The sequence below is a fragment of the Bicyclus anynana genome, chromosome 1, assembly GCF_947172395.1.
Source record: "Bicyclus anynana chromosome 1, ilBicAnyn1.1, whole genome shotgun sequence".
NCBI lineage: Eukaryota > Metazoa > Arthropoda > Insecta > Lepidoptera > Nymphalidae > Bicyclus > Bicyclus anynana.
The window spans coordinates 8,178,822-8,204,780 of NC_069083.1; the positions used below are offsets into that span (position 1 = coordinate 8,178,822).

At 35.6% G+C, this 25,959-nt stretch overlaps 1 protein-coding gene across 5 annotated transcripts in view; it reads right to left on the reverse strand.

The window, feature by feature from the left end:
- Positions 1 to 25,959, reverse strand: part of LOC112053591 (agrin) — a 168,465-nt gene that overhangs the window by 13,373 nt on the left and 129,133 nt on the right. For 4 of the 5 annotated variants that reach the window (XR_008252101.1, XM_052889047.1, XM_052889004.1 and 1 more), the window contains 14 exons: positions 25,467 to 25,688; positions 23,325 to 23,428; positions 21,508 to 21,622; positions 13,078 to 13,317; positions 12,196 to 12,495; positions 11,313 to 11,465; positions 8,902 to 9,183; positions 8,018 to 8,164; positions 7,186 to 7,319; positions 5,970 to 6,270; positions 4,783 to 4,950; positions 2,350 to 2,713; positions 1,850 to 2,062; positions 814 to 1,205 (listed from right to left, as the gene is read on the reverse strand). Coding sequence is in view for 4 of the 5 variants with exons in the window: in XM_052889047.1 (XP_052745007.1) it covers positions 814 to 1,205; positions 1,850 to 2,062; positions 2,350 to 2,713; positions 4,783 to 4,950; positions 5,970 to 6,270; positions 7,186 to 7,319; positions 8,018 to 8,164; positions 8,902 to 9,183; positions 11,313 to 11,465; positions 12,196 to 12,495; positions 13,078 to 13,317; positions 21,508 to 21,622; positions 23,325 to 23,428; positions 25,467 to 25,688 (3,135 nt within the window). In the remaining variant the exon portion in view is untranslated. The remainder of the gene's footprint in view (positions 1 to 813; positions 1,206 to 1,849; positions 2,063 to 2,349; positions 2,714 to 4,782; positions 4,951 to 5,969; positions 6,271 to 7,185; positions 7,320 to 8,017; positions 8,165 to 8,901; positions 9,184 to 11,312; positions 11,466 to 12,195; positions 12,496 to 13,077; positions 13,318 to 21,507; positions 21,623 to 23,324; positions 23,429 to 25,466; positions 25,689 to 25,959) is intronic. The other variant, XM_052889090.1, reaches the window with a different exon arrangement.

The following is a 25,959-nucleotide window of genomic DNA, read 5'->3' on the forward strand; positions in this document are numbered from 1 at the left end:
ACTGTCCAGTTACGAAAACATCCTTACATAATCGGAAAACCGTAACCGCTGCCAAACTAACTTAGATAGAAAGTATAAATTACTGTTAGAAAATTTAAAATTTAAATCAAAACACCTTGATATTTTCTAACTGGAAAGTAAAGTAATAGGACTGTACTTATTTCATTTCATATTCAGATAAGTAGGTATTAGCTGAAATACCTTGTAAATAACCAGCTTCAACGACTAATGACTTCGTGACTACAGTAAATAAATTATAGACTATGTATTTTTTTGATCTATAACCTAACTTTTGCCTACGACTTTTTTCATAATGTATTGGAGTTTTCAGTATTTTTGCCAAATGACCGTCTAAAAGATACTTTTCTATTTATTGTCTATAGTGAACAGTATTTTTTTGAAACGAAAGGGTAACTTATTTTTTCTCCAATCAAATTCACGTTACATTTCTAACAGATATTTTAGTATGTAATTAGGGATACCTATTACGGTAAAGTTTGTAATGACACGCGTGTCTAACCCAGTTCGAAATAACAAGTGACTCAACGACAAGATATCTTTACTGCATTAATTTTATTTTGGTTGGTGGGAGGTTTTGGCCGTGGCTAGTTACCACCCTACCGGCAAAGACGTACCGCCAGACGATTTGGATTTTCATATTCATCCTAACAAGTTAGCCCGTTTCCGTTAGATTGCATCATAACTTACCATTAAGTTAGATTGTAGTCAAAGGCTAACAAATCATGATAATAATGTAAAATATAATGTTAATAACTAAGTTAATGATAAGGAAGAAATAATAGCAGTAGTTACCGTTGTTACAGGTATTTCCGTTCGAATCAATATCACCGAACAAACAGCGACAAACGTGTCCACCATTCGGGCCGATATCGCACAATAGCCCCTCATCATACCCGCAGGGATTAGATTCGCATGGATCTAATCTCTCGTCGCAATTGGCTCCTTGGAATCCGATAGCACAGCTACATGTATATTCGGTAGCCGACCCCTCGACAGACCCACACGTGGCCCCGTTCCTACACGGCATACTCATACACGGATTAGATTGACACTCTCGAACCTTCTCTATAGACACCACTAATGAGTCCGGACGACCCAATTTCTTTGTCACTTGATGGCGTATTATCCTCAGATACCTTATACAGCCAATAAAGCCACTCCTCGTACCTATATTGTCGAATACCCTGCGTGAATAGAAAAAAATCATAAAAATACCAATTTGATTTTATTATTCAAAAGAAGTCCTAAGGAAGCTGTACGATAGATTATACGAATTTTATTATCTTCATTACATTCAATTGATTGATATCAATATGATCAAATACCCTTAGCATTTATAAAAGAATCAAATTAGTAACTACATTGATGTTTTAATCAATCTTACTACAATACTTTTCATCAAATTACAAATTGATGACTTCATTTAATAGTTAGATAGAATTTCAATTTTATTTAAAAACTTAAGATTCTCATTTATATTTTAACTAGCTGATGTCCTTGACCTCGTCTACATGTGAATCATAGTTATACTATTCTTATGAACCTTCCTCTTGTATTTATTTTATGATGAAAACCGCAATAAAATCCGTTTCGTAGTTTGAAGATCAAGCCTACAAACGGCGTAAGCGACTTTGTTTCATTAATGTATTAAGTTAATTTATGTTATTTTTTGTATGTTTTAAAAGATAATAATATAAAATAAAATTAATGCAAACATTTTTATAGTTTTATGTAGTTTGTTTACAAAAATCCGTTTCATTGGTAACATTTTTAAATACATAATTGCATGACAATAATATAATTTTCCCTAGAAAAATATTGATTTTACCTGGAATAATTTGCAGGAACACTACCAATATAGGCATCTTCAGAAAGATCCAAGGCCTTTAGATTACCGCTCGACTGTCCGGCGACATCCTCCATATCATCGACTGATAAAATACCGTCCCGGTGATATCTTTTTGCTGACACCTTATGATATTCGTTTAGTGTAATCTTTTCGAGGGACGTTAGTATTATTACTCCATTTCCAAGATTATACCTGATAGGGGATATTACATGAAAACGATTCATAATGCGTCAAAGCTTTAAGATGCTATCAATCATTCTAAAATTTTTTAATTCACAGTAAAATAAATTTCATATAAAAAATATTTAAAATCGTTTTTTTTTTAAATATCTCATTATCATTCATTTTATATTCAAAATATACCATGGTACATAATTTAAAGTTCCAATTTATGCGATCGCGTCAAAAAGTTGAATTGAATATGGACCCCAAATTATAATGTAATACGAGAAATACGAACAAAAATAAAAATGCCTCACCTGAACTCCAAATATCCATTTACCAAGGCGAGCGAAACGAAATCACCCGTACCGTCGGGTTTCTGCTGATTGTACAATATAACCCCATTTTCGGAGAATGCCTTAAATTCGATATCGATGTTCAACTTATGGTAAGCCTTCAGTGGTTTTAGGCGAATATATGATGTACCGTCAAAGGATGGAGTTTCGATGTAAGTAATTGGCGAACCATCTTTGATAGGAGATTCGCAGTTGACGCCTGTGTATAGATCAGAACACACGCAAGTGTAGGTAGAGCCGGGTAAGTCTATACATGTGCCAAAATTATAGCACGGTTCTGACAGGCATGCACTGTATTCTTCAGTGGTTTCTTGCGTTAATTGTTCTGTAATAAAAGTTACACATAATAGCAATACTTTAAGGGCGTCAGTTGATAGGTACTTGTGTAGAAGTAGTTTACCGCAGCTTGCATTATTCCTCAATACAGACATGTAGACCTTCACCCATCCTATTTAAGCGGACGCCTTTAGATAAACGAATGTTTAGAGTAGGGGAGCCGAAGAGGGGATTTTTGCAGTTACTCGAACGCGGCAGATGAACATAAGGGAGTATATCTTGCACATTGTTCAGTACCTCCACCAACTATGGGCCCTTAATATTGGTGGGTACGTTTAGGGCAACCAAAAAAAAATTAACTTCAGCAATACTCACCCAGCACGTCAGATTAAGATAAGGTAGGTGAGTTGATAGCTAAAAGATGTGTATTTCGTAACGTAATGGAATGCGAGAGTTCTAAAGTTACAAAATAAAACCCTATATTTCTGTTATCAAGCCACGGACGCGGTTAACTTTTTACTTATTTTGAATGAACTAATCTCCTCATGTTTTCTGTTGATTTCAGTGAGCCGAAGTTATAAAAAATAGTTTTTTCGGGCTCCCCTAATAAAAAAATCAGAATATTCAAAGATACCGACATAATTCTTTGGGTTGCACAGCCAAAGTGTCACAATTGGGACAAATAGTTTGAAGAACAAATAGACACAAGTGTTGTAATAGTGACCGCATCAGATAGCGTCGTGTTAGACTGACGACAACAAATAAGTCATGATTCAAAGGCGGTTCATGACAGTGTTTTAGAAGTTTATACAGACGGACATGCCATCAACTGATACTCGTACGACGAGGAAAACAAAACTATATTCGTAAACTAATAACATAACATGCATTGTTACGCTATAGTAATCCATAATTACAATAACATAAAATTTCATTATATTATAGCTACCTCTAAACGATTTAAATTAGCCATCAAAGTTAACGGATAAATAGTTTCAATTACAAGATAATTTCAACTACTATTCCAAATAAAAGTAGATATTGTGAATAAACTCTTCTATACATTATTACAATATAAAAAATTCAAGTGTAAATAACAGTGTGGTTGTAAATGCCGAATGCTGTGTAATTTTCTACTAAAATTACATACCATTAAAAAGTTTCGAACATTTGTTTATTTTACCCAAAAAAAAAATTAATTATTTACAAACATGCCTAGTTAAAGTAATTTTATGGTAGACTTCAAGGACGCGTTGAAATTAATAGTTTTGGAATTTGGAACTAATATGAAATTACAGTTAAAGCAAACGTATTTTTCAATACAAACATGTGAATTAAAGAACAATTTAAATGGATATTGACCTACATAAGGGTGTATGGGTGAATACCTCTCGAAATAACCTTTTCCTTATTACACTTCGGAGCACGAGTGGTCGACGAGTAAAATGTTTTTGTTAAGCTAACAATTTTAATTTACGAAACCCATTAAAATTTTAATATTGTATCTTTACGAAACCTTTGTTTATCATACTCATGTGTTGATAATACGGTAGGCCCTGAAGAATATAAACAGAGCCGCTCAATTATATAATAGTAGAATTATTTTCTGTAACAATACACTTTGGGCTACCGTAAACATTTACATCAAACCGTAAAAGCAAAATTTAAGTCTCATAGAACACTCGTACATATCTGATATTATTCTGATGTTTTAACAGTTAAAATAAAAAACAACAAAAATTTAAGTCATTACTTATTTGAACTCCAGTTATACTAAGTTATAATTAAATTCACAACTTGCTAAGACATGCTTTAGTATTAAGGTATAGAGGTCTGGTTGACTCTAGTGCGCATCAAGCCACAATATAATTTTTAACTAACATGGACCCGTTGCAAGCTGTAATTGATTCCTGAGAATTGATATAGACCACTTAGAATAATACGTACTGAGCTAGTATACAAAAAGAAACTTAAGCTAACTTATCCTAAACACTAATCACGCGCGCGTGGAATGATGGCAATAATACCGACTGCACTTTCATGTTGGACAGCCAGGCTGATTTTCGCAAAAAAGGAGTCAGCCCTTCTGAGCTTATGTAAATAAATAAAAAGACTTACCAATGCAAGCTTTTCTATGTACAGTGGGAGTGTATCCCTGGCGGCACACGCACCCCCCTCGAGCACAATAAGCACCAGGCAAGGCAGCGCAGTCGGCGTCCTCAGTACAAAGATCCCCTAGAAGCGCACCCACTGCCCCTACGGTAGCGGTGGTTGCGGTTTGTGAACCTAATATAAGAAAAGAAACACTGCTTAAAGTTTAAGAACAGAAATGTATGTCGTATAATATCGGTTCCATCATCGTATAATATCGGTTCCATCAGCCTAACCGATCGTGACCTTCAACTTCTAATTTAAAAAATATTGTCATATATATTTTTTTAAATTAATCTTTTATGTCATTATTGAAAAATATTTTCCTGGCCTTCCAATTAGTCGTTAAAACTGAGCAAGAAGTATGTGGGACAATAGTCCGTTTACAATTAGTCCGACAAAAGGGTGTGGATTGAAATCTTGTTCACTTGACTTGGGTATGTGGAAATAAGAATATTATAAACATAGTAAACAACTAAAATAGACCATAAAAAGAATTAACATTGGTAAAAAGTAAAATGTTTAACTAATCTTATCGTAGTTTCTTCGATAGTCTTTGTACTATTTAAGAAATAAGTAAGCAACAACAAATTCTATATTATCATGTTGGAGCAACAAATAAGTAAGATAAATCGGCAACTAAGTTAAGGATACGAGGAGTAGTGTCACGGAGTGACAAGGGAAACTGCTCACACAACAAGCCAAACTGTAATCTCCTACAAAATTAACGTGATTAAGATGAATTGAAACGTTACCAAAGTTCGCCGGATTTTGGTCTATAATTAATTAAGTCAAACCACATTTAAAACTTAATTCAGACTAAGTAACATTAGGTTTTACGATTAGAATTAACTTTATAGCATAGGTAGATAAACTTCAACGGATACCAACAAACAAATATTAAAAATAATTACTCCTATTAACAGAATAGCGTGGAGCGCTTGACTGATAGTTATACCCGTAATTGGATCCTTTAGACCCTGAGATTGATTAAAATACTGCCATTGAAAACTGAATTCTGATTCAGAATTGCTTATCTAAATAAACTTCAACTGTATAAATAAGGACAATTAAAATTAAATATCAATTAAGTTTATCAATAGAGCGCGAAATTGCTTTTCAGGGCGTTCATTGTCTTTACTCCGTCTACTCACCTTTTATTTTCTGTCCTAATAGAATGTTATCGAAATCGCTGGGCGTCTCCTTCCTCGTCCAATCATACTTGTTGTAGTACTTGTCGGGGTTTAGTAAATGTCTTGTTGATTTTGAAGCGGCCCCATCGTCTTGTTGTGTGAATTGTATGGGAGACGAAGGCCGAGGCGGTCCGGCCGTGCCGGCCACTTCGGACAACTTGCAGGGACCGAACGCTTGTACGACAACGTCCTCTTGCGTGCGACACGCCTGCAGTTTCAAGTGACACTCCGACTCGTAAGTCTTGCCGTCGCTCCCGCATACCTGTTGATTTTCATTGCAGTTACCAAAGTTAAAGAGCATTTCGTTTTACTGCACTAAAGTTTTAATGAGTTCCTTGAACCAATAAACTTACGACACTTGTTGCACTGCTAGACATTTCTCACGTCCGTGGCATTATGGCATCGAGAGTTTTAATTTTAACAAAATTATAAATTCAGACTACTCTCTTCATCTATACTAATATTGTATAGCTGAAGAATTTGTTTGTTTGAACGCGTTAATCTTAGGAACCACTGGTTTGATTTGAAAAATTCTTTCAGAGTTAGTTAGATAGTTCATTTATCGAGGAAGGCTATAAGCTATATATTATCCCCGTATTCCTTCGGGAACGGGAATCACGCGGGTGAAACCGCGCGGCGTCAGCTAGTACATAATATTATTATCTAGTAACAAGCGGTGATGCAGTCTATGCTGAAACGCGCTTGCCTACAATGTGCCTATTCACTCACGATTTAAAGAATACTCACATTGTAAATGGTAAGGAAAACGAAAGCTGGAAAAGCCTTTCAGACCAGTAATGAGGAATGAGAAATTATTTAGTTCACGTCTAAAGGTCACATTTTTTTAAAGAATAGTATTTGCAATAATACATGTTTTAAATATGACCAATATTCCTATTTCCAGCCAACTAGTCGTAAAAGAAAATTAGGAATTCTTTATTTATTTTTTGTATTTTTTTTTATTCTTTACAAGTTAGTCATTGACTACAATCTCACCTGATGGTAAGTGATAGGTACAACAATAGCCCAGTGGGTGGAGTTGATGGTAAGTGATGGGGCAGGACAACAGCCCAGCGGGCGGAGATCGAACCACGACTCCTCGTAATGAGTCCGGTCCCTTTATCGTTGAATTATTGAGGCTCTTAATTTATTAGTTTTTTGCATTGTTAGTACTTACAAGCATATTGAGATCGTTATCAGGACAAGGTGCAGCTGCACACTCACACAGAGCGCCTCCAGTACGTTCAGTGCACACTGCACCGAAATAGCAAGACAAATCTGCGCATGACTCCAATATACCGCCTATTTCCGCTAAAATAAAATTAATACTTAATCACTATCACCATCAGCCATTATTTACTTACTATACCTAAAGCCATACAGTACATATTATGGGCAGATTTGTTCCCGCGGTGTATGCCAATCAATGAACAACGGGATGATTTGGTCTCGCGAACGTTTACGTGGTTAAAATCGTAGAAGTGGAAATTTGGTGGTAAGACCAATCTCGTTCCACCAACACTACCACATCTCTAGTTTTGGTTGTCAGGCTTCGGTTAATAATGTTTGAATCTTTGACCATCTCTATCAGTATTTAATAACCGGAGTGTAAACAACTAAAGAGATACTACTGAAAAGTTTGAAAAATAATAAACTCAATATTTCATAGACAAGTCTTAGAACTAGGACCTACAAAATAGAAGCCGCATAAGCTAACCATTGGACTAACTTACGTAAAATTAAACTTATAATATAATTTATAAATCTTTAATTATTCAAGCAATTAATTAAAATAATAATATAATACAAGACTTTTTCTTTGCGTAATTTTATTGTTCTATAATTGTATACAAACGTGGTTGAAGAAATGCAATAAATTTTGATAAACGCTAAAGTCTTTATGCCTTACGAAGCCATCCAAAAGCACATAAAAGGAATAAAAAGTGGCTCGTAGGGGGGGTCGATATCCCAATATAAAAACCAATATATCAGGATTATCGGGTACTTACGATCAGAGCAGCCGTTAGGGCCTAAGCGGCGTCGGTGGTCGGCGCACACTGTACACTTCTGGCCTTGCACGCCGGGGCGACATACGCAGCGACCTGTCATTTGCTCGCAGTCTTCTCTTACTGAACCAAATGCTGAACAACCACACGCTAAAACAATATAACTGTTTCTCAGACCAATTATTGTAAAGGACCTGCCTCGCTAGACATTACTTTTCTGTCAAAGTATATGATCAATGATCAACGATTGTAAAAACTGTCTCTATAGTATCGGTGTTTTATATTTGTAATTGTGTTCGTCGGTTAAATAGCTCCGTAAAAATACTTTTTTGTGTTGTTGATTGGTGTAAAATACGAGCAAAAACTTCTAGTTTAGTACAAGATATATACCAAATCTAAGCTCGTTTTCTTCAGAAATAGACAGACAATTTTGTTCGTGAATTTTTGTGCGATACTGGTCCTTCTTTAATTGGTTTGAGAATTGTTTAGTCTCTTAAAAAAACAAATAATCTTTATCGATTTTAATGTGAAATTTGAAATAATAGTTGGTGAAGGACATCATAATTTAAAATACCATTTTGATTACATCTATGGAATTTAACAAACCTATATAATTAAAACACAAATATGTAGGAAGGTAGGTACGCATAATAGGTACAAAATAAAAAAAAAAATTTCAGACTGTGCTTCAATTGATCACAAAAAAAAAATCAAAACGTATTCCCTTACTTATTATATAATAAGATTTTTACAATTAATCGTGTTTTTTAACATGTAAATCTTCAACTATTATATCTACATGTGCGAATTTCATATATTAACAATCAGCTAATTGTGCATAACATATTAATTTCATATCAGCGAAATGTAAAAGCATCAGCACTTACGAATGCATCCCGTGTGTCCGGAGCCTATCCGAGGCAGTCCCCAATATCCGGGCTCGCATCTATCGCACTTAAGGCCCCCCACCCCCGGGCGACAAACACACTGCCCACCATCATCGCAGCGATCCGACACTGATCCCAGACGATTGCAACCGCAAGTCGAAGTTGTAATTGGGCAGCCCGCTTCAGCCGGGCCCGATGCGGGGGTCGATCCGTCCGAACAGCAACCATAAGCACTCTCTGAGCAGTGTACAATCTTCCTTTCATCCACTTGTTTTGTATCGTCTGTATAAAATTGTAGTGCATGAGAAACAAGCTCTGTGTATTTTTAAACGAGTTTTAATAACAAGGAGGCTTCTCAAATTGATCTGTACTAAATATACATTTTATAATTCATCATCATTACCACAATCAGCCGATGAATGGCCACTGCAGGACATAAGGCTTTTGTAGGGACTTCCAAACATCACGATACTGAGTCGCCTGCATCCAGCGAATCAATAAATTTTATAATTATCGCACTAATATTATAAAGGCGAAAGTTTGTGTGTAAGTGTGTAAGTATGTTTGTTCCTCTTTTACGCTGCAGCTACTAAAGCGATTTAGAAGAAATTTTGAATGGAAATAGATTTTGCTCTGGATTAACACATAGGCTACTTTTCATCCCTTTTCATCAAAAATCCATGGTTTCCGCGGGATTTGTGAAAAACTGAATTCCACGCGGACGAAGTCGCGGGAGTCCGCCAGTAATTTATAATGTACATCTTCAAAGTCAGAAACTCTCAGAGAACTACAGATCATCCGCAACCAGTGGAATAGTCAAAATGTGACTTTATGAGCCGGTTTTTTTTTTAAAATTTCATAATTTATCAAAAGGTACCTTTGATAAATGATGAAACTTCTTTTAAGTTTATAGGTAGGTATAATCTCTTGATTAACACACAATATACTCCATATTTTGTTTAATCAAAAGATTCTGTTTAAGTATATTGTTTAAGTATATATTCTATCAATTTAGGGTTTTATTGAGATAATTGAAAGTTATTGTTCTATTTTCAATGGCGATAATTTGAAAAACTATACTAAATATGTTTTTTTATTAACCATACTTTTAAGGAAAAAGTAAAGTTTTTCAGCTGAAATAAAACATGTTATCAATAAAAAATTATCGCCATTAACAATTTGCGATTTCTGAATTTTGAAATTCTATCGATTTGTGAGGGTTATACTGAAATAATTGAAAATAATTGTTTTATTTTTAATGGCGATAATTTGAAAAACTATACTAATTATGTTTTTCTTTTGTGTACAAATAAAGAGTATAAAATGTCTACACAATATTATTAACCATCTTTTAAAGAAAAAATAAAGTTTTTCAGCTGAAATAGAACATGTTGTCAATAAAAAAGAGATGAACAGTGAACGTTACGAGATGCGAACAAAGGACTCGAAGCGGTAACAGCTAGTAGCGTGATTGTATCCAATTTAGAAACGGCGTCTTGCAACTTTAGCATCGTAGTACGCGGAATTTCATAAATAAGTAGTTGTATTACTGTATAGAATAGAAGACCTTTATTAAAAATTTACATAACACGCTACTGTGTTTAGGGAATGTTTTTGCGAAATGTTCCTTACAAGTTTCATGTAAATTAGTTCAAATAACTACACTATTTTCTTGTAATATGTATGTATTTTAATGTTATTTACATTAATATCATCACAATAAAATCTATTTACATGAGCTTTTGCGTTTGTATTATAATAGTAGTATTTTAAAATCCTCTTGAATTCCATTTCAAAAAAGATGTTTTTTATTTTTAGACAATGATAGTGCAATGTGTAATGTGTAGTCCGGTGCGGTCACAATTCTCAAAGTGCTGGAATGGCGAGCCCGCAACAGAAAGCACAGTGCTAATCGTAATTTTAAAATATTTTTTTGACAAAACGAGCCAAAACGCTGGCGGTCATGATGGTCTATATTTTATCGTTTCATGACGTGACGTTAACACTAAACCAACCAAATGGTGTGTCAAAATTGTTAGTTATTGATTAGTTTGAAGATTATTCCCTTAGTAGCCTGTACATTAAGTAAAACTGTGAGGTCACAAACTGGACAACAGCATTTTTGACGTTTGGTAAAAAATTACGAAATACATAATTTTTATATATAGTTTTCGTGCCCTTAATCTATGTAGGTATTAATACGAAATTAATATTGTTTATATTAAGTTTGATATGAGTCAACTACCCTATTAATTATCTTAATCTTATGCATTTATATTCTAAAATGTTCATTTAAATGGATATATTATTTATTTTTATATTTTAAACATGAGAAACTCCAAGTGAAATATAAATAGGCTTAACGTTCAGTAAATAGGCTCTCATGAATTTGAATGTTAGTATAAACTCACTTTTGGGGCAGCATCTTGCGGCAGTTAGCGTTATGTGGCAGTAACTCCCCGTCGGGCAGTCCTGGCGGTGCGGGCCGTTGCCACAGTCGATTTCGAGTCCCGTTGACGTATCTATTATTGCCTTGTTATTACCGCAGGGCCTCACTTCCATACCTGCACCACATTATAGGTTTACAAAGAATAATAATGTCCTGCGCAGTGGATATGGCTCTTGCCTCCGATTCAGGAGGGTTTGCAGTCCGGAGCACGTATCTCCAACTTTTCAGTAATGTGCATTTTAAGAAACTAAATATCACATGTCCCAAACGACAAAAGCACAAGACGTACCTTGACGTTTTTTTTTCTTTACAAGTACCTAAGCCCTTGATTACAATCTCACCTGATGGTAAGTGATGACGCAATCTATGATGGAAGCAGGCTAACTTTTTAGGAGGAGGATGAAAATCCACACACAAATGAATTTTATAATACTGACCCACACAAGAAATCCAATTGTGAATTTTTCTTTTCAAACAACGCACACAACCAGAAAGACTCCATCAAATATAATTTAAATAAATAAAAATTAAAAAAAAATGATTTTATGACTGGGGTGTAATTTTAATACTGATATGCTTTCTTATATTTCATTGATATACATGATATATGACCGATATACAGGTCCATATCGGTCATTATGAAATCATATATATCTACTATGACTGTATAGAAAATGTAATATTGGAAACATAATAAACTTTTGAAATTTAATAAACTAAAAATACAAAATTCAATAACAATATTATATGCTTACTTATCATAAAACAATACCTGCTAATTATTACAAACATAATATGGTTAGCGTTAGTTAGGAGTAAATATGATAATTAAGGCAGTGACCAACCTTTACACAGATCCAAAGGCCTTAATCTAAGCTCCAACTGTTTTTGGCAGCCTTCCTTCCGCATGGCGCACAAACTCGGATACAGCCGAAAGTCTGACGCGCACACCGGGAAGTATTCATCATCGATTGGGCATTCGAACAAACAAGAGCACCGTGGGTAACCATCGAAACCGATCTCACAGCTGGCGTCGAAGTCGCAGCGGATATCGCGACATGCTGATGGGTTGGCGGTACCCTCGGTTGCACCCAAGGAATCCGTTGAACCCTCCTCAGCCTCTGTTGTGGTCATCGCGGTCGTAGCTGCTCACGGAGCCAAATATTTGCGTGTTAGTCAAGCGTGAAGCGGAAAGTTAGTTAATTGGATAACCGTTGGTACGGGAAATTGGATATAACCTTATAGGGTTGATTAAGAACCACGTTTCACTAGGAAATAATTTCTTAGATAAATATTACAATATCATAATTATTATTAGTAAATATCTCTAAGACAAATAAGGTTAGAATATTATTATATTAGTTAAGTTAGTGTAATTAATATTTTAGTAAATTGTGAGTTATAACACATATCTACTATCGCTTAGCCTTTTTTTTATTCTTTACAAGTTAGCCCTTGACTACAATCTCACCTGATGGTAAGTGATGATGCAGTCTAAGATGGAAGCGGGCTAACTTGTTAGGAGGAGGATGAAAATCCACATCCCTTCAATTAGTGCTATATTTTTTAGGTTGTAGCATAGTTTTAGTTCTACTTGGATTTTGCTCTTAACATACCCAAGTGGTTCAGGCACCAGAAAGATATCCCAATAGTGATAAAGTTAGTAATATTTCTATCTTCCTTTATTAATTAGAAGATATTAATACTTAGTATTCTGTGATACGTACTCATAGCAATAGGCGGGACGACAGCGAGCCTGTCCTTACAGTCTCCGTAGAAGATGACGTGGAGTTTGTTAGGTGGTTGTAGTTTACAGGCAGCTTTCTGCAGTTCACATTCGTTGGGGTAGGTCTGCATGGTGCTCCCGCAGACTGGCTCTCTGAGAGCGCTGGTACAGTCGGACGGACAAACACATTCGCCAGCTATGCAGTGGGCTCCGAACGAGCATTGGACTGGTTCACAGAGAGCTGCAACAAAACCTACATTGTAAAAGGTGAATACAACATATTATTAGGTACATACTACGGGGCGGGCTTGGGACTCCCTCCGTTTGGAGGAGAGGGAATAATATGTATAGTTTTTTTTAACCGTCGAACAAAAAGAGGAGTGTAAGTCTGACGTGTTAAAAGGTGTGGGGGGTGAAAGTGGGAAAGAACAAACGAATGTCTGCAAATATACTCGAATGACTTGATCGAGAGATTAATAATTTCATGACATTCGGGGGTTTACCAAAATTTTTAATTTTATGTTATTATTCTTTACAAGTTAGCCCTTGACTACAATATTATCTGATGGTAAGTGATTAAAATTATAAATAATTATAATACCTTTAATAAAATCAACTCATTTTGTATTTGAAATTCAATCTCTGCTAACAATACCCGTATGTAAGTAAACAGTATTTAATGACTATTAGTGGTGGTCAAAATATTAATTAATAATAAGCATAAATCACAAAATGTCAACAGTGCTTTAAACTATTTCAGTTCAGAGGATTTTACAATAATAATTCCATTATATTACAGAGTAAAACCCACATTATTTTTCGATAAAGATGAGAACTATATCCTTCAGTTTAATAATGTCCAATAGAACGATAAATTTCTAGCCCACAATCCTATTACTGCACGAGACATGTTCAGGCTTCGCATTTAACGGAATGAGGGATGAGAGAAGACATCCGTGAAAATTTAATAACGATTGTTTACCACTTCTGCGCAATATGAAAGCTTCGTGAACGCGGTCGATTACTAGCCACTGAGAAAATGGGTAACTAAAGGAAAAAATACATTTCTGCTTGAGGGCAGCAAAATAGAAAGAAAAAAAATAGGTACGGGAGTTAATTAAAAGTTGGAGAATATACGCCTTTTTGTACAGTGAAAACACGAGTTGTTAAGTATGGAATGTGATTCTAGTTTGAAGTGTGATTTTCCTATACCAAAACCCGACCAGCGCTCAACGAAAATGTCAACACGTCATGGCCACATGGTTAGAGTAGGTTACGAGTATCATGCGTCATGTCAGGGGTTTACATGCGTTTTGTTCTACTGTCTTCTGTGCTGTTTGGTATTGTGTGTGTGTTGTAAACAGAAATGGGTATGTAGGCAAGTTACACACAATTATGAAAAACTATCGGACACCCCCGACTTCGACCGCCCTTAGACCTCTTTAATCCGATCCAATCGCGGAATTCGTTCTTAGCGGATACCTATTAACTGTAGACTACCTCCCTGCCAAATTTAATCTTTGTACGTCAAGCGGTTTTCGAGATTTCGTGGTGCATTTATATCTATACATCTATACTAATATTATAAAACTGAAGAGTTTGTTTGTTTGTTTATTTGGTTGGTTGAACGCACTAATCTCAGGAACTACAGTCTGATTTGAAAAATTTTTTCAGTGTTAAATAGCCGATTTATCGATAAAGGCTATATCTATATATATTAATCCCGTATTCCTACGGGAACAGGAACCACGCGGGTGAAACCGCGCGGCGTCAGCTAGTACTAAGATATAAGGGAATGACATATCCGATTGATAAGTTGATCACGTGGCCAATCGATAACATACGTCATCTCCATACATTTATTATAGTCTGGCAAGTTCGTTGATGAAACTCCCTTGATGTGCGGGCGCCGGGGGAAAGACTGCGTGGGTGTGAAATCGTGCGTGCGGGGAAGTGTGGTCCATCAGTCGTGGGTTTTTCAATTATCGCTACACGCCCCCCTGGCCCGCGCGGACATTCGGGAGTGTTAGGAACGAAGTTGCTAAGCTATAGTTTTTAAAAGCGTTTGTAGAAAGAGAGTGGATGTGCTACATAGCTACCGGCTCATAATTTTTGTCATGAGCGTAATGTTCTAAAAGCCTTAAATCGCCTGATCTTCACTTCACTTTACACTTATACTTTATACTTTACTTTACACAGAAGTTGGTAGTTTTTCAGCTCATGCACAGTTTACGATTTTTGCAATTTAAAACCGTAATTTTTCTTCACATCACGTTCTAAATTCAAATTCAATTTCCTATTAGACAATAAAATAGGTATTTCGCACGCCTATTTCTCCGGGCAAAGAAAACTTTTCCGAGTTAGTAAGATAAAAGTTCTATTTAACATTAACAAAACTACAATATTCATTCATATCTAAAAGTACCAAATGCGCACTATTTCTTCAGATGAAAAGAAAATATTTTTCCACTCAATTAAACTATCTAAGAGATTCAGTGCAAAGTAACTTCCAGTCAAAGAGACGTAGTACTTCATCTGACTTGGTTTTGGGTGCCCGATGTGGCGAGCACTTAAATCCTTTATCGATCTTAAACCCCGTCGCCGGGTAAAGGAGCAGACGTCACGCTTTTAAGGGAAACATGAAACATTAGGTTGGCAAAAAGGCCTTTGAGAAGAGTTTTTGTGAAGCAAAACATTGAACGGAACGTGAATAGTCGATACATGAACTTGCTGATATCTAAAAAAAAATCGGTTGTCTGTAAAGTCGGTTTACTGACGATAGTTGAACGTGATAACGTCATAAGAAAATACTGATGGAATGGTTGGATTTTTGAAAAAAAAAATGTTCGTTTTTGTAAAATACTGTTTAATGATCTTCATAGACCAGAATATACTTTATTTCTTGTAAAAAAGATGGCAACCCTAGAGCGAGGGAACAACGCATGACGTCATCTTTTTTCGAGTGTGCAGGTTCATCAAATTATAAGACGTCGTCACGTCAAAAATAGTTTCTCAACTTATCTCTGCTAGATTACAAATCTAAGTTATCAAGTTTGATCTGTTTACTACTAATAGAGGGCAGTTGCAAAAAATTTGAAAATTAAGAAAAAAATATTCTCACTATGGTTTCGACTAGTTATACTTCTACCTATGGGCCTCATAAGAAGGCTCAGAGTCACACAGCGGGCGATGGAACGATCTATGTATTGAGTATCTCTGCGTGATCGAATCAGAAATGAGGAGATCCGCAGAAGAACCAAAGTCACCGACATAGCTCAACGAGTCGCGAAGCTGAAGTGGAAATGGGCGGGCACATAGTTGGAAAAGCCGATGGACGTTGGGATCCCAAGGTGCTGGAATGGCGACCCCGCACCACAAAGCGCAGTGTTGGTAGACCTCTGCCAGGTGGACTGACGACATCAAGCGAGTCGCAGGGATTCGCTGGGTGCAGGCGGCTCAGTATCGTTATGTTTGGACGTCTCTACAAAAATGTCCTGCGATGATGGTTTCGACTATATTATACTAGCGGACGCCCGCGATTTCATCTGCCCTTAGACCTCCTTAATCCAGCCCTCTCGCAAAACCCGTTCTGAGCGGACCTCTACTGTCTATAAACCTCCCTGCCAAATTTCATCTTTGTACGGTTTTTAAGAAGATTAAGATATAGGATATAAGACAGGTAAAGTTTGTGGTATTGTAGGAGTAACTTTTAGATCTACTGAATTAATTTTGAATTTATTTTTTCTACTAGAAAGACACATTATTTATAAGTATTATGGGCTATATTTTATTCCATTATTCTCATCGAAGCGGGAAGTACGCGAATAAAACCACAGGGCGTCAGCTAGTATATTATAAATTCGAAAGTAAGTTTATCTATTGGTTACGCTTTCATGGCTAAAAATTCTTCAATGGAAAGTTACATCATCAATGAGAAATATAGGTTTTATCCCCGTAGGGGAATCCGCAGGGCATCCGCTAATCTATACTAATATTATAAAGCTGAAGAGTTTGTTTGTTTGATTGTTTGTTTGTTTGTTTGATTGAACGCGCTAATCTCAGGAACTACTGGTCCGATTTTCTAAATTCTTTCAGTGTTCAGCTCAGCTAGTATTTTAATAAGCTAGATGAGGAACTTTTTACGTTTTCAACATGTTATAATATAAACCTCACAAACAAGTCCACATTAGATTTTATATTCGAGAACTGCAAAGCAAAGAATGAAAGTAATTAGTGTAGAACGATATTACTGTTATGTTTTCAGACATTTATCCGCTGATGCAGGTTATTTATAGGCCATTAAGCGACTACGGAGCACGTTTGCCTAACTTTACTACAATCTTATACCAACGAAACAATAGTAAAACAATTTTCTCGCTCCACATAAAAGAAATCTCAAATTTTCACTAAATTTTGGTCTCGTAAAAAATTGCGATTCCTTCATAAAATAAAAAATAAAAAAGTAAATTTGATTGTAACACAATTTTGTTTAATTTTCGTTTTACTTTCGTTCTCTAGAAAGAATATAAGATTTAATCCAGAAAAAAAATTAACAGCTGACTCCTATTTTTTTTTTGTCACTGAGAAATGTGAAAAATAATGTAAAGCTTTAAATGCGAGTGATGTAACGCGCAAGAGCTATTGTATAATACACGTACAAGGAACAAAATAGTCAAACGGTGTTTGCACATACATACATACACTACTTGAGAAAGGCATATTATAGTGTTAATGATTATATTAATGATAAAAAAAGCTTGGCGTTAAACGACTGTAATATATGACTGTGTGCTTAGTTTTAAATAAGTTTGTAAAATGGTGGTTAACAAAAAAGAAACCTTGGCTGAGTTTGTTGGTGGCTCTTCTCGGACCAAGGCGCGTTTGGAACCATCGTAACTTTAGTTTTAAGTTTTCGACTATTATTACCACCATTAAATTAAATTAAAATATGGCATAATCTTGACCTTTCAAAAGTGCTTGTAAACTAAGCCTAATTGAAATAAATGAATTTTGACTTTTGACTTTGACTTGACTATATCTTCTACCAAGATGTCTAGCTTCTAACATGGCCAAAATTCTATATGGGTACCACGATAGTATACGTTAATAGCAGCAACATTCAAAACGAAAGAAAGATGGATATTTTCAAAACCGCTGCTATTGGTCGACGATTTGTCTATTTTCTTCTCGAGTTATATGGTTGTCGCATTTTCAGCCTACAAAAGGACATTATTAAACAGCAAATACAAAATGTACATATTCAAGTAATACGTTTGAAATGTAACTTCTACGAAGCCGCTACGATTTGCTACGAGAATATATACGAGTAAGTACTTTGCTACAGATTTAACCTTCCAACAATACTGCGTTTTGATTAAAGACAAATAAATTCTGAGGCAACCTCATTTGATATTTTCATTAGTCTGTGAGTTCGAAAAGTAAATATTACCAAAAGGTATACAACATACCTGGATTTTACGCTAAAAGCCCCTGTTAAATTTTATATGAATCTCTCTTTCACATTGCATATTTTATGCGAATGCGTGTATATTTTGCAGGCTTTTAATACATTATAGCACCTATTACAATAATTGCTACAATATTTTTAACTTGTGACAAGTATGTAGTAAATAAAATATTCGTTCAGATTTATTAAATTATTAGTTCGAGTAATATCCATACCAAATCCCTTCTACTATAGGAAAAGAGGCCTATCCCTTTAGTGGGCGGCTAAAATAGGCTGATGATGATAATGAACTGAAGTACACATCTAAAAGGCCATTCTGTAAAATGTTTTGCCTAAGTCGCAAGTACAAATTTCGAATTCTCCCCTTTCTATAGTATCGTGTTAGATAGAGACAGATACAGGTGAATTCGAAACTCGCACTTGCGAGTTATACAAAACATCGGTACAGTTGAAGTTGAAAACATTCGTCTATAACAGAAATAGCAAACGCCTGTTTCTTCGTCCGCCCTTAGACCTCCTAATCCGGCCCATTCGGAATATCAGTTCTAAGTGGTTCTCGAGATTTCTCGATAAGTGGCCTTTTGCTTTTACGAGTATATATTTAAATACCACATTATAACACATCTCACCCGGCAGGAACATTTCCCACTTACACTTCACAGTAATTATGATGATCGCTCGCCGATTAATTAGATTCCATTTTTAAACTTTGCGAAACTGATACAATCTTGTATTTCTCTCTCGCAAGCGCGAGATTCGTATTCACCTCTATCTCTCTTCGTCTAATACGATACTATAGAAAGAGAATGATAGAGGTGAATTCGAAACTCGCACTTGCGAGTTGTACAAAATATTTTTACAGAATAGGCCTCCTGAGCCAATTTAGGAATTATAAAACCGGCCAGTGCTTATACGTAACAAGTTGTAAAAGCATCTATTATAACCATGATGATCCATAATCATAAATATTTTCAATAGAATTTACGCAATTTGGAGCCAGAATGCAATGTACTCGTCGTTACAACACAACAACGTAAGGCGAATCCAATTGCGCCTGTGGAAATTACTCGACTGCTCATAATTTGTACGAGCTTTGTGCACAAACGGAAATTTTAATGTCCCTATAATTTTAGCAGTAGATTACGAAACCATTTTTTAAATCCATACCTACTTTATCTATACAGTAGAAACTGTGTGTTTTTACATTAAATACAATTATTAAAAAAAACAATGTGACACAATAAAAAAAGGAATAACTATCTAAAAATGGTGCTGGTGGGCTTCATTCAAATATGAAGTAAAATTAATACCAATATAATTTTGTATAAACGATTAAAAATGAATAAGTGTGTCGATCTTTAAAATCAATGTAATTAGAATTAGTTTGAATAACAAAATAATAATCATATTTTATAATAAAACCTGGATTAAATAAGAATAAAATATAATAGTACTTAATAATTTATTATTTATATAAATGTTTATAAATATAAAATAATGTTAAATGCAACACGCAACATTATGATCCGTTTATGAAAAATTGTCAAGTAAATTATTATTATTCTTTTAAACAACAACCGTTATTTAAATCATAATAAAATTATTTTGCATTTAATTTTAATTACATCTCGATTTTTTTTTAATTTCTGCACCAATAGTATAACAATTGTGGATTCGTAAACACAAATTCGTTCCTTACGCCCACAATATTGGTTTAGGTGCATCGTGCTATCTGTAATAATATGGATTTACTACCGGCCTATTCTGTCGATGGCCAGTGGAGCGTATATTATTAGGTTCAGCCAGACATGAGTTGCTAGACTAAGCTAAGCTTAAATACAAACATCGATCTGTGTGTTGTTATTGATAGGCAGAAATTCCAAATTTAATCGCAGGCTAAGTCGCAGAATTTGTATATGTATTTATTCACGTGTTAATACAGGGTGTTCTGTATACAATGTGGAATGTGCTACTCGATCCGTTGTTGCTTCGTTAAAGACGCGGAGGGTTGCGCTGGGTTTTAGTGGGTATTCTGGTATTTGCCGGCGAGTCCCACACACCCTCCCGAGGGTACCGCGGAGTCTCTTCCGCGACACCGTCGGGAGGGATGCGTAAATGCATTTCCCAGCGAGAAAAAAAAAAAGGTGTTCTATATTATCTAAGATAACGCCCCATCTTTATCAGCCTATATTTACAGCTCATTATAGGGTCAGGCCTCCCTTATATGAGAGGGGATATGGAATTTAGACCCAACACGGTGCTAATGCGAATTGGTGGTTTTAGGTTGATAATTTTGACTTTACGACGTTGACATATGTTAATGATAATAACCTGGATCTAAGTTCTCCAAGGCCACCACCTACTTTCTATTTCCGTGTTGCTTATGGGAATTCTTAAAATCAACCTAGGTTTCTAAGATCTCAAGATCCAAATTCAAAAAGCCAATGTAAATGTGAACAAAATAAATTTGGAGCAACGGAACTTAATTAATCATTCTTGTTACAGTAAAAATCTGTATACGCTGGAAAAATATCGATCAAGACGCATATTGATTAAATAACTTACTAATCGTATCCGAAATTAGTCAAAAATGATAAAGAATGTGCATAAGTAAGCGTGGTTTACCGAAACAGCCAAAAACGTGAGATTGTTGAAAAAAGAGAAAAAAGAACAAGAAAGAGGGTAGATCGGTTCTGCCCCTAACAGCTGCTGTCATCTTCGTATCTCGGAAACTTCAGTCCCGTCGTGACCACGATCCATGTAACTGGGTCGAAACATCGACATTAAAAATCTTGTCGTTTTATCGTGGTATGTAACAGTTTAAATAATATTCGTAAGAATATACATAATAAAACCATCATTATAACATCCCGTTTCATACCAATGTAATTTGGACTCTAAAACTCTAACATCATATTTCATAACAATGGAATTGGAATGTTAAAATCAGAACCAATCACTCACCACAGTCTCCCTTGTAGGCTAGCCGCAGCTCGGTCTGGTCCCGACACGCTGTCAAATCGAGCTCGCATTGTGACGGATAAGTCTGCCCATCGGTACCGCACACTACGTCCGAATCCTGAGAGAAAATTATTAAATTATACAATGATTTTGTTATTTTTTCTATGTAGATGTCAAGCTATAATAATAAAAATTTTATTAAAAAAAATACAACCGACTTCAAAACCTAATAACGTACCCACTAAACTAAAAAGCGAAAAATAACATCATAATATGTTCTACCTGCTGATCAGTATGAAGGCGGTGCTAAGCCGGTGATGTATTAATTCAAGCCACGTGAGAATATCTTATAAATTTAGATTTTGCAGACAGTGTTGTTTCATGTGGTCCTGTCAGAAATGGCTTAAATTAGGACAACACCGGCTAAGCACCGCCTTCATACTGATCAGCAGGTAGAACATATTATGATGTTATTTTTCGCTTTTTAGTTTAGTGGGTACGTTATTAGGTTTTGAAGTCGGTTGTATTTTTTTTAATAAAATTTTTATTATTTTTCCATTTTTAGTGTAAAATTTCATCTTAAAACGAATTCATCAGATCCCTAATGACAGTCACAACCCATCTTGGTACAAAATTCTCAGCAATACAAATTAATCAAGCCCAAGCACAAGGTAGCTACCGTAAACCGTTAAGGAGTTCCCTTAATTGACCTTGGTCTTCATCATCAGACCCCTAATATCAGACACAACTCATATAGATAGAAAGTTCTCAGCAATACGAATTAATCAAGGACAAACACAAGGTAGTTACTGTAAACTGTTAAGGAGTTCCCTTAATTGTCCTTGGTCTTCATCACCAAACCCCTAAATGACAGTCACAACCTATCTATGTGGAAAGTTCTCATTAATACAAATTAATCAAGCCCAAACACAAGGTAACTGCTGTAAATCGCTGAGGAGTTCCCTCGTCTGTTTTATGGCTCCATCATCAGATCGACTTTAAACCTTCATGAAATTGTAGTGCTTAAAACTACTAAATGGAAAAATTTACGAACATACTAGACACTCATATAATTTTCGAAAGTTCCCCTCAATTTCTCCAGGATTCCATCATCAGATCTTGACATGACGGCAATGGGACCAAATGGGGACTATACCGTTTCAAACAAAAAAAGAATTTTTGAAATCGGTCCAGGCGTCTTTGAGTAATCGGTGTACATACATAAAAAAAAAAAAAAAAAAAAAAAAATACCGACCGAATTGAGAACCTCCTCCTTTTTGAAGTCGGTTAAAAAGCATAAGAAACGTATAGAAGCGTTCAAGAAGTGGATATTAAGATGCATACGTTGGCCATTAGCTGGACTCATAAAGTTTGCTACGTGTCAAAAAGATGAACTTCTCTTACTACGGCACCAGAGGTTTCTGGTAGTAAGTGCCTTAGATACCTATTAGAGATTTTTCAATTTGACGGTCCGTAAAAGATTGCGCTTAATGTCACCAAGATGAACTGTAGTTGTCGTTCATCTTGGTGAGAAAAGCTGCTTTAAGTAGGAGCGTTGGTCGCAGAAAGTAGTATCGGTTATGGGACATCAGAAAGTGGACTGGACTAGCGAGCGCCGCACAAATATTTTGACTCGCGGAAATTAAAGAAAACGAGACGAAGCTCACTAACAACCCTCGTTAGTTAGAGGATAATTTAAAGAAGAAGAATACTTTTGCTATCATATTTTGTCTATTTTAATTTTTTTTGACTAAGTTAGCAGACTGGTAAATAAAAACAATTTACACAACTAAAATATTTTATTAACAATGTGGACTTACTTGAACAGCAGTACAGTTATGATTGCAGTGGCAAACTGGTCGTCCACTCTCTGAGTCAACTTCACAGGCCCCTCCGCCCTCACAAAGTACATCAGCGCATGTTTCTGCACAAAACAAAATATGTCATTTAATTAAAAAATCAAAAATCAAGTTTTACTCACTCCCACCACTAAAAGAATCTAGTGACAACTTATGTTGAATGGACGCAGGCGTTACGTTACCGAAGTTCCTCAGAAACAATTAAAAATTACGTGTGCTAAATTAATCAAACAATTTACTCTATGTATGTACTAGTGCTTGAATGAGACACGATATAAGTTACATCATCAGTTATAACAAAACATTCCTGTTAAGAAAAAACGACGTTCATACTTAAAAGTTAAGCAGTGCAAAGTCACACTACCAGTCTGTAAACAGTTATCTAATCAGCAGGGTTATTATGTATCTCGGTGTACCATTGAAATAATGAGTCACTACATCGTTTTTCATCATATTTTCGTTTATGCGTTTATTTTAATAATCTAACATCGTATTTTTAACTAAATAACATAAGTATCTTCATTTTACGTAAATAGCAGTATTATTAAAGTGGCAGTAGCAATTAGTAAGATTATTTCAACTATAAGCCGTTATTTACGTATTTACGTTGCCATTTGATATAAAATGACTTAGTCAAGATGATTTCGTTGAAATAACTATGTTAGTCACAATTACGAAAAACGATGTAGTGACTTATTATTTGAATGGTACACTGAGTTACATAATAACCCTACAGGTCTTCTAATTTCAAGGATCACTGTATAATTTTTGCTTGCTGAATAAAATAGACGGTGTCTTTACAAATACAAGTTTGCACGCACCAAATGGATCCGCAAAGTAAATATACATTTTTTTATCTTCACGCTCCCAGCGTTTATAATTTATATTTCAAGACCGCGTGTTTAAGCAATTCTCAAGTGGATTAAAGCTAGAGAGCTTAATCTCGATCCAGGGAATACAGTTCGTAGTAAACGATTTTCTAAGTGCGAAATTGAAATCCCCTGAAAGAGATCTCATTAAAATATGAAAGCGCTTATAAGGGGACATCGCCGTCCAATATTGATTCAATAACCAATAAGATTCTGTAAAATTAATCCTTTGTGTACATTCATTAATCTGACTCTGGTTCAATTATTCGCTAGGGTCGCTTTAATCTCTAATTGACATTTTCGTAAGACGAACAGAAGTGATAATAAATTCATTGTTATTACTTACAATAGCGCACCCATTTTCCTAATGAGTATAAACGTTAGGGCAAGAAAAAGGACTCAAATAAGGTACCTACATTTATTGTATCTGTATTTTTGTATCAATATTTATCTCTTATAGCGAAATTTCTCCGTCTTTAACGGTAAAAAGATTAAAACGCTGCGTGATTTTCTGAACGATTTTGTATGAAAAATAAGCGGTTTTTATAAAAGCTTTTTATGGCAAAAGAATCTTGTGCGCTCCTATTGACAACTTCATAAAAGAAAAAGACTTTCATCACGGGAAATTGATAGCGATTTTCCTAAAGGAAGGAATTTTATAATTGATTTCATCTTTACCTTCAAATTCATTGATTCAGACTCTTACAGCTGAATAGCTGATGGAAACATTCCTTTTTCACTCACAAAAGGTGAGGTGATAATTATTATACTTTGAGTAGAAGTTCTTTGAAAAAGTGTCACAAAGAATCTTATAATAAATATTCGAACAGAAAAAAAATACCTACAAAACTTATTTTCGATACTGTTTAGGTTTATTCTAAAAATAATAATTAAGTGAATCAGAAATTGAAATGAGAAGGAGGTAGGTACACGAGGTGTTTTCACTTCCAAATGTAGACAAACATTACCTTATTTCTTCGAAAATGTCAACTGAAAATTATAATGGAACTAGCGGATGTGAAATTTAGTTTTTCGCAAATCCCTCGGGAACCATGGATTTTTCCGGGATGAAAAGTAGGTAGTCTATGAATTAATGCAGAGTAAAATCTATTTACATTCCAAATTTTAGCCAAATCTTTTGAGTGCTTGTGGCGTTAAAGAGTAACAAACATCCAAATAAACATCGATACAAACGTTCGCGTTTATAATATTAGTAGAAAAGTAGAATACTCACGACATGTCCCGTTGTATAGAACGCGAAGTTCGCCCTCCCTAAGGCTTGTTTGGCAAGCGTGCATCCGCATCTTGCACTCGCTGCCATAGGTGTTGTGGTCAGAGGCGCACACTGGGGCCAGGGTGGAGTCACACACGGGGCACGAGCAGTGCGCGGACCCCCCACGTGTCACACACGCGCCGCCCCACGGACAACTTGCTCGTGCACAAGGGTTTTCCACTCCTACGACAATTTATACACATTAATCGATTCAGGCTTGATTGACAAGCATGCATTTGCATCTTGCCACTCGCTGCCATAGGTGTTGTGGTCAGAGGCGCGCACTGGGGCCAGGGTGGAGTCACACACTGGGTACGAACAGTGCGCAGACCTCCCACTTGTCGTGCACGGACAACTTGTTCATGCACAAGGATTTTCCACTCCAATGACAATTTATACACATTAATCGACTGAAGCTTGATTGACAAGCGTGGCACTCGCTGCCATCGGTGTT